At 56.3% G+C, this 12,205-nt stretch overlaps 1 protein-coding gene across 1 annotated transcript in view; it reads left to right on the plus strand.

The window, feature by feature from the left end:
- TCF3 (transcription factor 3) overlaps positions 1-12,205 on the plus strand; it is a 79,197-nt gene that overhangs the window by 37,057 nt on the left and 29,935 nt on the right. The window contains exons 3-4 of the mRNA XM_009887932.1: positions 7,387-7,460; positions 8,518-8,611. Of these exons, the coding sequence (XP_009886234.1) occupies positions 7,387-7,460; positions 8,518-8,611 (168 nt within the window). The remainder of the gene's footprint in view (positions 1-7,386; positions 7,461-8,517; positions 8,612-12,205) is intronic.

A 12,205-nucleotide genomic window follows, 5' to 3' on the forward strand; every position in this document is an offset into this window, starting at 1 on the left:
CCAGAACACGGGCGCAGGAGATGCCAGAGCAGATGCTAAGCGGAGGAATTAATGATCACCGAAGTGGTGGCATCAGCTTTTTTTAAGTCAAAAATTATCCCTGAGTGTGCGTTTGGGGAGGGGGGAGGGAGGCAGCAGTGGACGCTTCCCTGGGGACAGGGGCGCGGGGTGGATGCGCGTGTCTGGGCTTTGAATTCTCAGTACGTTCATCATCACAAAGATAAATGGGCAGAGTCTGCCCCGTAAATCACGTATGGATCTATGTCAGTGGGCAAACGGGAGATGCCCTGGTTTGTTTAACATCTCGGCGTGGTTGTATGTGTCCCAGCTGTGGGTGCCTGATCTGGGGGATGGCATCACTGCCCTCTGCTTCACCAGGTTCTCATGGACCAGGGCATCCCCTTGTGCCGCCTGGCCCACCCTGGCCGTGTTGGGAAGCCAGCAGCACGGAGGGACAGGGGACAGGACCGAGCTGGGTCCTGGGGAGCTGTGAGCTTCTTGAGCAGCGTGGCTTCATCCCCTTCCTGGGAAATGACATGGTGGCTTTGGGTCCCTCTGGGCAGGGCTGGCGCCTCGCGGTCCGAGGGGCAGTTACATGATGGTGCTCACCCTCAGGGATCGCCCTCATGCCCCTCAAAGTGTGGGCTTGGGGAGCACATCCCATCTTCATTCCAGCTGTGCCATCCCGCGTCTGACCGTGCTGCATCCCTCGCCCAGGACCGGCCGTGCTGCGGCTGCCAGCGATGTGGTCGAGGCACAAAACTGCCCCCTCTCAAGCGAGATTCCCCCAAAATACTTTTCTTTCTCCCCAGGAAGCAGAAAAGCTGAGCCTTGTTCTCCCGGCCAGCCAGCTTTGGCCCAACCTCAAATTTCAGCGCATCGGAGGGGATGAAACAGAGCTCCCCTACCTGGGGTGAGGACTCCCCGTCTGCCCCATCAGCGCCATATTACCCCAAGGTGGCATTGCCGGGGACCCAGTGCTGCCCCCCAGGTGTTTGGCACTGCTTGCTTTTGGGGGATTTCTTGTTGTTTTATTTTTTTATTATTATTATTAAATTGTTTTGTCGTGCGCCGGGAAAAGGAAGTGAACAAATTGTATAGTCCCATCCACAATCGACGTCCTGTAAACAGCTCCCGGCTGCCTTCCATTCACAGCTGTTTTTTCCTATTCGGGGGTGGATGGGGCTGGTAAATAAACAGGCAGAGCTGGTGGCCGCTCCCAGCGCCCGCTTGTCCCCTTGCAGGGGCTCTGCCAGCACCCTGGGACCTTTCCCGAGAGATACCTGAGTGCCGGGATGCGTCGGTGGGTTTTTCCTCGCCGAGCGGTGTGTGGGTCCGGGGAGCCGACTCTCGCCAAGAAAAACAACTTTGTTGGTTTGACTGGGAGTAAAGCTAATTACTAGTCGACTAATTTTATTGATTTCAAATCCCTTTTAGCAGAGATTTTGCTGTGAGGCTGATCGCCAGAGCGATTAGGACACAAAGCCGCTTAATTTGGAAGTGTTTATCAAGCAGCCTTCTGTCACCTCTGTTTCAAATCAAATTACGGTGGCCCCAGTGTCTCCATCCATGGCGGCTCGCGCCGTCCCACCTCCGACAGAGGCAGCTTCTCTCTTCTTGGGGACTGGCAGAGATGAAGTGTCCCCATCACACGCGCATGGTGGGCTGCTGGCTGCGGGGGGGTTTATTCCCAGCTGCCACCGTTGCCCCTGTCCCGCTCTGGCCCGTGGCCACCGCTGTGGCTGCAGAGCTGAATTTGCTGCCCGGCTTTCAAAATCGCACTACGGGCACCACGTGGGCTGTAGACCCTGGAAGATGGGAGATGCCATCTTCACGGCAGCTGCAGCTGCTCCTGAACCTCAACTCTACGTGAGCTGAGCAGTTAAAAAATTTAAAAAAAAAAAAAAAAAAGCCTAGCCTAGTCGTTTTGGTGGGAATCAGATTAGGGAGAGCGCTTTGGTGCCAGCAGATTGTGGAGCCTGGGGGAGGGAAGCTCAGCCCGGCTCAGCCGCAGCACCACCAGCACAGCGTCCCCGGCGATGTCCCCCGCTGTCACCCGTGGGGCTGCTGTGATGGTCCCCTCTCTACACCCTCCTCCTGACACTAAAAACCGGGCACCTTCGAGTCGTCGGAGCCTGCTAGGCCCCAGGTTTGCAGCAGTGCATGTTCTCCTCCGGGTACCACGTGGCGCAGGATTTAAGAGCAAAAGCTCTAGGTCTTGCTGCACGAAACGGTGTCTGAGAGGTCTGAGGAGCAAAATGTCCTGCTCTGTGTCCTTGCATGTCCTCCGGGTCCACAGGGATGACTGCCTGCACCCCTTGAGCTTTGCTCGCGGAGGAATCATTAGGGATTGAGCTCGTTTTGGAAGACCTTGGCCTGGCTGCACAGGTGGTGGGTCGGGGCGTCCTTGGCCGTCTCTGGGTGGGCAGAGCAGTGGGTGGCACGGGAGCCACAGTCCCTGCAAGCCGCCTCCCGGCGCCGTCCTTATATCAGGGGGTGCAGAGCTCCAAAAGACCTCGGGGTTCACAGCGGGCTCCAGGACCGGCACGCGTGCCTGGGCAGCTTTCGGGGTGTGGGGTATTGGAACCAGAGCAGCATCTGGGTCAAGATGAATGGATGAGAGGAAATGGGTTCAAGTTATGCCAGGTGAGCTTTAGATTGGATATTAGGAATTTTTTTTTTACCTGAAAGGTTCTTAAACATTGGAAGAGGCTGCCCAGGGAGGGGGTGGATTCGCCATCCCTGGAGGTGTTTAAAAAAAGGGCAGATGTGGTACTTGGGGACGTGGTTTAGAGGTGGTTTTGTCAGGGTAGGTTAGTGGTTGGACTTGATGATCTTAAAGGTCCCTTCCAACTTCAGCCATTCTATGATTCTATGATTCTGTCTCTTGGTACAGGATTTTTGGTTCTGGGGACCCCATGGGTGGGGGGTGGAAGCCCCAGACCGGGAACTGAGCAGCTGTTGGGATATGAGGACGGGGCAGAAAACCCTACACCCTCCTGAATGCCGTTTCTTGTGTGTTCAAAGTGGTTTTGTTTCTGCTGGGTGGGGAAAGGCTCCCGGTGCACCATGTCACTTGTGCGCAGCCTTTTACTATGGCTCGTTATCGGGTGGAGGGCTTTTTTGCTGAGACTAAACGTGGACAAATTATTTTTATCCGTGCTGAGAGCTTAGGATGGTTCTTGTCTATCAGCTCTTCTTAGCCGCGGCACAAAAATTGTAAGGGGGGGAAAAATTTACCGTCTGACAGCTACATCTTATTCTATTAGTATGTTTTAATTAGAACATGAGCAAGAAATGTGTTATGAATATTCATGATCAGGGTTATTAAAATGCACAATTAATCTGTACGCTCTTTAATAACAGTATTAATGGAGAGAGGAGGTCGTTCCTATTTTTGTCTTTTCTGAATTGGAAAGTGTGCCTTAACTTGGTTAGTTGGAAAATGGGTTTATTTTAAAATAAAGCTGGCTCCCGACAGCTGCCGGCGCACGTGGGCGTCTCTGAAACGGCGCACACACCCTGCGCTGGAAGAGGGCTGTAAATGTCGCAAAGCCAAGCGCTCAAAAGCGGGTATATGCCAGAATTCGGCTCGCTTGTGCAAACGTAATTCAGCTCCGTGCCATGTGAGTTTTGACTTGAACTCAGTTGGTGACTTGGATTTATGGGTTTTTTTGTTGTTTTGTTTTGACCCGGGACTGTGCGTGCTTTAATGTAGGAAATGTGCCCAGGGGTGAGGCAGAGTTGGGGGGTGAGGGAGATGCCTGCGGGGTCTCCGTCTCACCCCGGGGGAGTGCGGCAGCACGTGAGCAATGCCATCACCGGGCGCCCCAAGGTGCTTCTGGCCGTCCCCGGGGCTGGGACAGCGAGGGTCCGGCTGGGACGCTGGGTGCCCTTGGGCGAGCGCTCGGCTTCCCTCCGCAGGCTTCCCCGTCTCCTGCTCCTTCCCCATCCTCTTCCTCCCGCTCTGTGCCAGGCAGTGCCCGTGGGAAAGCCGGGCTCGTGAGCATCGCCAGTGAGCGCCGCGGGCTGGGGAAAGCATGAGCGGGTTTGGTGGTGGCACTGTCTTCGGGGATTTTATGGTGTGAATGGAACTGAACCCTGCTGGTTGGGGCTTTCCCAGAAGCGCCTGCCTTTGGCCAAACTTTGGGGTTTCGCGGGGTTGGCAGAGGGCATTTGCTGCCAAATCTTAGATCCTTACTCCGATACAAAGGGAGGGAAGAGCAGGTTGGCGCTGAATGTAGGACAGATGCCAGAAGTCGAAAGCGGACGGTCTGGTTTTTTCCTGGCTTCATCCCAGAAATCCCTGAATCCTTAAAACACCTGTGGGCTGAAAATGGGGAGATTTTTGCTGACACCTTTCATGCCGGTGGCTGCAGCTCGGCAAAGGCACGAGACTTTTTTTTTTTTCCAGCAGGCATGGGACAGCGGGGCTGGCCCACCGGTGGCACACTGGCACGGGCCCGTGCTCGGAGCCGGCCGAGGTTTTGGGGCCGCTTCCGGAGCCATGTGCCGCTCAGGTGGAAGAGCCATAACCTCGCTTCACCTTGGCGGCTACGCAACCGCGGGAGCACCAGCGTCCAGAGGCAAAAAAAAAAAAGGCCTTTTGGGTTTCCCCAGGGGTGGGTTTGCTGTTGCAGGATCTGCCCGGTTGCGAGGTCGGGGTTTCCCTTCCGGCTCCCACTGCGCTGCTGCGGGGAGGGTGGTGGGGGGCTGTTTTCCCCCCAAAAGCAGTGAGGGGGGAAAAAGAGGCAGCGCGGGACTCGCACATGCTCTGGGAGAGAGCTCGTCCTCTGCCACCTGCCACAGTGCCAGTGTGCCGTCGGAGCACCCGGTGCGGTTTTTGACCCCTCTTTGGGGTGTGCTGGTGGCACCGCGGCATGGATGGCGCTCATGCAGAGGGTTTCTCCATGTCTAGGGGACACATGAGCCTCTTGGCCCCAGCAATGTCACCCGTACCACCCGCCATCTCCTCTTCCCTCCTTCCTTGGGGAGGCCAGGCAGTGATTTTTATTTAATTTTTGTTTTAAGGAATTTTGGCAAAAAATTCATCCTGGGCTTCCAGGCACCCCAAGTCCCTCCAGAGCCCCCCCTGGCCTGCCTCACTGAGCATCCTCTCCTAGCGAGTCCTGGCCTGGGGATGCTCCTCTGCCATGGGGTGGGTTGGGGACAGGACTGGGTGGCTCTGCGGGAGGGGAAGGTGACGTGGGACCCATGTCCTGCATGGTGCAGGGGTGGATGTGAGGATTGGGACCCCCGTGCCTCGGCTCCCCCTCTGGCTCTGGGGCTCTCGAGGTGCCTCGTGGGGGCACCGGCTGCAGCCCAAACCAGGTCAGTGCCGTGGTTCCTCGTCCTTCCAGCGCAAAGGGGTGAGTTTGCCAAGGATGTCTGAGGCTGCAGATCCTGCTCATGTCTTCGCCCTGACCGTTGGGGAGCTTTAAAAATACCCAACGAAAGTAAAATGAATAGGAGGAGCATTTCTGCCTCCTGATCTCCGTTGGTGTTTGCAGGGTATGCAGATGAATTGCTTTAGAAAAACACATTAGCAAAGCAAAAGTTTATTCTAGGAAGTAGGAGGTGGGAGAATTGGCAGTAATTCTCCCTAGTATCCAAGGTATTATTAGAGGCTTATCCCTGCTCTGCACAGTAATCACATTGGAAATTTTTGATTAGAAAACAAAATCTAAATGAGAATTATGAATATTCATTAGGTGTATAGATTAATATGCATAATTATGCAAATTAGACAGCAATTAAACACCAATTCTCTGGGGAAATGATTAACACAAAGGCACAGAAATAGAAGGATGTAATTTGAAAGAAGTTTCTGGTTAAATGAACAGTAAGGGGAGCGGAGGAGACAAATACACGGCGTGTTTGCCATAATAATCAGCTTTGCTAAAACGAAATTGGAGTGCGCCCCGCAACCCTGCCCCCCTCCGTGTCCTTGCTCCCACCCGCACCCCCATCCCTGCCACTGTCCTGCGCCACCACTGTCACCCCCGCACGGTCACCCCCGCACGGTCACCCCCTCTGTGAGCAGCTCTCTGCTTCTACAAGAAAACCTCCCGCGAGGCCCTGCCGGCACCTGGGTGCGGAGGGGGTCCCCACAGAGCCCCCGGGTCCCCAGGCGCTGCGGGTGGCACACGGTGATGCTGGGCACTGCCAGGAGCCGCCACAAGAGGTTTCTCGTGCCGCCCCATGGCAAGTGTGGCCCCGCAGTGGGGTTGGGGTTTCCATGGGACGAGGCGGAGCTGGCTCTGGGCGATGCCATCCGTGCTGCTCCATCTGGGATTCTGCCTCGGCTGAGCTGGCAGCGTCTGCCTGGCATCTCCCGAGCCCGGCTGCAGGGCAGAGCGATGCCCCGCTCAAACCCCCGGCTTTACTGGGGAAAATGCTGACTGCTGCTCACTGACCCCTCATCACCCACCGGAGCAGAGGAGGCGGACCGGCAGTCGGGAATCCCACTGCCGAGCTGAGTCGGGGCTGGACAGCCAGGAAGGGTTTCTTCCATGCAGTCGCAGTGCCAGCTTGAACTGCGAGAGCTTTGCTGATGTGACTCCCCAGGCTTTTTTTTTCATCCCGGCGGATGTTCTCCGTCTCCCGTGGGTGCCTCGTGTGCTGGTAGCCCGAGAGGCGCAGCCTGGGTGGACCTGGCAGACGATGAAAGGAGGCAATTTCCTACCGCAGCCTGCGTGCAGGCGCATTGCAAAACCCTCCTGGCTGGTCCCTTGCCATTTTGGGTCGGATGCCCTTTGCTTGGGAAGGCTAAAAATGAGATGGACGGGAACGTGCTGTGATCGGTCCCATGTTGAGAGCGCACCTTCCTCGGCGGGACCACAGGGAGCTTAAATAACAAATGCCCCTGAATGAGTGTGACTAAGGCACAGGTAATGGTCTACCCCCAGCAATTCCCATTGGAGGCTTTCAGCTCTGCGTGCTCTGCACAAGCATAATGAAGAACAGAGTTTGGTCCATGACCTGGCAGCACCATGGGCAAAAATCTGGCCCCGCTGGAGCATTGAGATGGGTGGAATGAGTTTTTAATTCATAGTCCTCTTCACCATTGGTCTCGGGGGAGAAGAGGTTCATGGGCGCTCTCTGGAATAAAGCGAGTTAAAATACTTGTTTATCCTCTTCCCACTGTCCCGTGTTTTGAAGCGTTTCCAGGCTGTGGTGGGATTTGCTTTGAAGTTTGTGGAATAAACTCCCAGCTGGAGTGGGAAGGTGAAGAGGGAGAGGGGAGGATTGGTCACGCCAAGTGGAAGTGGTTTATTAATGAAAATATTGTTTTGTTTGTAGAAGGAAGAGTTAATTTTGCGAGAACACCTTTGAGGCTTTGCTGATAAAGCAAGAGTAACCTTTGTTCTTCCTGTTTTTCGGTAGGTTTGGATGAAAGACCGGGATCAGGTTCCTGGGGAACGGGAGATCAAAACAGCTCCACGTTTGACCAAGGAAGGGTAAGGACAAAGCACAACCACCAAGCTCCAACCAAAATAAACGGGGGCTTTACCATGGCTTCTCAGTGCGTATGTTTGTGCCCAGGTCGGGTCTAACTCTGCAACAGCTTTTCTTCCCTCATTTTGGACATGTGTTCTGTTAACCCTACGAGGTGACAGCGGGGAGAGGCCCCCCCCATCCCCATCTCCTCAGGCTTTGCTGCCTTAAGGTCTCCTTGGAGAAGGCTTCTCCTCCAAAAACCTCCCCCAGCCCTGCACGCCGTGTGGGCTCCCTGTGCCCGGCTTTGCCGTGGGGACAGGGGGAGCTCCTGGCCACGGGGTGGGAGAGGTCCCCAAACGGGGTCTCGGCCAAGTGGGTTGAAGGGTGTCAACTGATGGGCTGTGCCTTTGGCAAAGCCGGCTGGGCACCCACCGCGTGCGGCTTTGGGAGCCCGAGGGGCCGACTGGGGCTTGCTTTGCGGAGAATCGACGTCGGTGGGGATGGAAAGCACGGGAAGGGTTTCACAGGGAAGGAGTCGAGGCTGTGACAGCACATAACCAGGGCCTGAGGAGGGGAAGAGAGAAAAGACATTAACTTAATTGAAATGGTGTTATTTTGACAGATGCTCATGTTTTAATGGGCTTGTGTGATTCGTTTTTGCAGTGGCACCTTTCCCTTCCCTTAGGTCAGTGTTGGAGCAGGCGCTGTGGTGTCGTTTCTCATTTTTATAGGCCTTTTCCTCGCCCCTTCGTGCCCCCCCGGCGCGGGGAGGGGGCTGCCTGGCGTCACCTGGTGGGTGCCGAGCCGCTGGGCGAAGGCAGAGGCAGCCTGCGAGCTGCCAGCGTGGGGCAAACCCCCCCAGTATGTCCCCGCATCGGTGCCATACCCCCCTCCCAACGCCGCAGCCTCGTGGCTGCACCTCCCTGGGGATAAGATCGTTTCTGTGCCCATTTTACCATTCCTTGACTCTGACCGTTCCCGCTGTGGGACAGACTGAGCTCCGACAGCCTCGCGTTTTGGCTTTTCGCTCGGCATCCCCACGCGCCCGATGGTGACTCTCCCATCTTGTTTCAGCAGAGCTATGGCGAAGGCCCCCACTACGGCGAGCACAGGGACCTGCCGTCCCACAACAGCATATCCTCCTCGCCGTTCCTGGGAGCTGGACTAGTGGGTAAGTGCCTTTCGGCGGGCGGGTGGTCAGAGCAGGGGAAATCTTAACGTGGAATGGCACATGGTGATGGGAGCATTTGCAGTGGCCGGCGTTGCTGTTCCCCACGTTGGATCCACTCCAGAAGACGTTCTCAAAGCCGTGGTTGAAGGAGCTGCTGTCCAGAGGGTCTCGTCAGTGCCTGACGTGCGTGACAGCCGCTGTATTTTATAGACGTGTTTATTTTTCCCTGCTTTACAGTAGCACTCAGAGGCAATAGTGGAGATTGATGCCCGCCGTGCTGGCACGGGATGGACTGAGTTTGCTCTTGGGAGCTGGTAATCAAGGATGGAAAAGCAGCGGGAGGTGGTACAGGGCGGGTGAAGACACAGCTCATCATAAAGGTCTCGCAACAGGCTGGTGGCAGCTTCGCTTTCCAGCCTCGCTGCCCCAGGGTGGCGCGATCTCCGCAGAGAGCCAGAGGTGCTCCCCATTGCTGCAGTGGGGTTTGGAGGGCTTCTTCTTGTGTCCCACAAGGCTCCGGCAGCCCCATCTGTCCTCTGCTGCAAGTGGGCAGCGTGCAGAGCTTGTGGGGACCAGCGAGTGCCGTGCAGTGCCGGAGACCTGCTGTGCCGGAGACGGCGATCAGGCATGACCGGATGCGTGCCACAATTTACCCAGTTACCTCTCCCAGCTCGGGGGCGGGAGGAGAGATTAAGACCAGAAAATATCCATCCTGAAGGGCTTAGAGAGCTCTAATGACATTAGGTCAGGAATTGGGGTTAGTCCTCCCCACCTCTGCCCACGCGGCAGTGGTTAAAACCCTCCAGCAAGTGGGGAAGGAGCAGTGTCGGGGCAGCTAGCGGCGTTTGCTCGTGGTTTGAAGGGTGGGGTTAGGAGAGGGAATTGCGTTTGAAACAGAAAATCCCCACCATGATCGGAGGTTCCTCCTGTGGAGCTGGGCAGAAAGGGGAAGAGGAGCGGGGTCATGCTGGGAAGTGATCAGCCACACGTTTGCTCCTCCTGGCTCGGGTCTGGGATGAGGGGCTCACTCTCAGCTCTGCACCCCCCTTTTGCTCCTCTTGCTGTCGGGGGGAACGATGTTTAATCACCCCTCGGGGGTCCCACTCAGGTGTGGAAGAGCATTTCCGAGCAGCTCCCCCCTCTGTCCCTCTGCAAGGGCGGTTATTCCTTCTCATTTTCTGCCTCAGGAGGATGTAAGCAAAGCAGAAGAGATGTTTCCTAATAAGACGGGGGAGCCTTGATGCAGTTCAGCAAGGTTTCTTGGGGGTGTGCGTGGGGGGGACCCATCCCAACCTGTCCCATGCCTGGGGCCAAGGCAGCCTTGAGAGTTTCCAGCCGAGAAGGAGCTGCCCGGGGAGGAACACAGAGGTTTCCCCTTTGATGTGTGCGGGGAAGACGCATTTGGCTTCCTCTCAAAGACAGGGCTCCCAGTCTTTGGCAAGCTCCGCGGCACTCCCCGGCAAGGCTGCGAGCCCAACCGGTCCCCAGCACGTGGAGCCGGAGCCTCCGCTGCCCGGGTGGGTGATTTCCACTAGCTGTCTCCGCAGTGGAGGGCGAGCTGCGGCCTCGTGGCTGGCAGGACGGTGGCCCCGCACTGTGCCCAAGGCTTGAGTCCCACCGGGGCTGCGTCTCCCCGCACCAGCGCAAGGTCTCGACCGTTGGCCTGGGTGGTCGGGTGCAGGACCAGGAGCTCCACCGCCAGAAGAGGGGCTGGGGAGACTGGGAGAGAGCAGCCAAGGAGGGCAGGGGGGGGCTCCTCACGTTTCAAAGTTGCTTTTGTTTTTTTGTTGTTTTGAAAATTGAACGTGGTTAAAGTAGAAAACATCAATTCCTGGATCAGGTTCCAAAATACATAAATAAGTTTTGCTTTGCCTCTGTGATTGTGTGCTGAGAAGGATGGACCAGAGGAGGACCACGGGTGGGATTTTCTCTTCCGCTTTACCAAGCTGCTTCTGAAAACTTTTCAAGTGGCAAAATAGAAGGGGAGAGAAAGGAGAGCATGAAAATCAGTACAATAATGCTTTTGCATACGGTAGTGTAAAGGTAGTGGCAAAGTGGGAGGGAAAGGTGAGCTTTGGAGATGTGTCACTTCAGCTGCCAGTCCCCGGCTTCCAGCAAGGTCCCCCCCGGGGGCAGCGGGTCGGGCAAACTTGTGCTAATGGGACAATTGGGTGGAACCGATGAATTTTAAAATGTGAGGAGATGGAAGGAGTAGATTAAGTGCAGATTAGATGTCCAGTGGTACGGGGTGGACAAACGGTGCGTGACACTATCAGCTAAGCCCTTCAAAATCAGGATTTGTATCTGTTTCCCACTCAACCTCTATTTCTTCAAAGAGGATTAGAAACTGCTGGAAGAAACATTGTGGGAGGAACGTGGTCTGTGTTGGAAATGATGGGCTTGGCCAGCTAGAGAGGGAGGCTGAGCTGAAAAGGCCCCGCAAAGAAAACGTGCGTGTTGGCATCCCCTGTTGGCACGGGCTCCGGGTGCTGGTCTCTGCCGGCTGCGGGGGATCTGGCCTCCTCCGGGAACCCATGTCCTCTGGCTTTTGTGTTCCTTGAGTCAGCGTAGTGTCCCAGAGGCAGCCTTCAGCCGGCCGTCCTCTAACGATGCGCACTGGGGACAAGGAGCATCCTTGCTGCAGTGAAGGGACGCTGCTGGTCAGGCAGCACTTGGAGAAATGGAGCAAAACTGTGATTTTTTTTGGCTCTGTTTTCCACATGAAAATGGAAAGGAGTCTTCACTCTCACCGTGTCCTTTTGAGGGTACAGACTTCACCCACCCCTGAAGGCGGACGGTGTTTTGGGGCTGTGGTGTGCAGGGGGAGCAGCAGGGGTGCAGCAGGGCACTCCCCGTCCCACAGACTGATCTGACACGAGCAGAGGTGCGAGGAGAGAGATTTGGGAGCTTCTGGATGGGGGTGGAGTGGCTGTTTGGATAAAGGAGCAGTGGAATTTGTGAACATGTTCAGCCAAATTTCTTCCCGGCGTGTCCCCACGCTGGGAGCTGATGTTGCAGGGCTGCCCGGGGCATCTCTGTCTGCCGGTGGGTCTGGAACGTGAGCAGCGGTGATGGCACATGGGAGCAGCGCAGAGCATTGGGCTCTGGTATGGTTAGATGAGTGTGGGGAAAATTGAGAGTAGTGCCAGGGCAGCAGACTCGTAGAAGCAGCAGACTGCTTTGGGTTGGAAGGGACCTTAGACCTCACCCAGTGCCACCCCCTGCCCTGGGCAGGGACACCCCTCACCAGCCCAGGTTGCTCCAAGCCCCGTCCAACCTGGCCTTGAACACCTCCAGGGATGGGGCAGCCACAGCTTCTCGGGGCAACCTGCCCCAGGGGCTCACCACCCGCAGAGTGAAAAATTTCTTCCTAATATCTCACCTAAATCTGCCCTCTTCCAGTTTAAAACCATCACCCCCCCGTCCCATGGCTCCCCTCCCTGATCAGGAGTCCCTCCCCAGCTCTCCAGGAGCTCCTTTAGGCACTGGAAGGGGCTCTCAGGTCTCCCCTTTTTCGCCTTCTCTTCTCCAGGCTGACCCCCCCACCTCTCCCAGCCTGTCCTCCCAGCAGAGGGGCTCCAGCCCTCCCAGCAT

The sequence above is a fragment of the Charadrius vociferus genome, unplaced genomic scaffold (genome assembly GCF_000708025.1).
Source record: "Charadrius vociferus isolate BGI_N301 unplaced genomic scaffold, ASM70802v2 scaffold1096, whole genome shotgun sequence".
Taxonomy (NCBI): Eukaryota; Metazoa; Chordata; class Aves; order Charadriiformes; family Charadriidae; genus Charadrius; species Charadrius vociferus.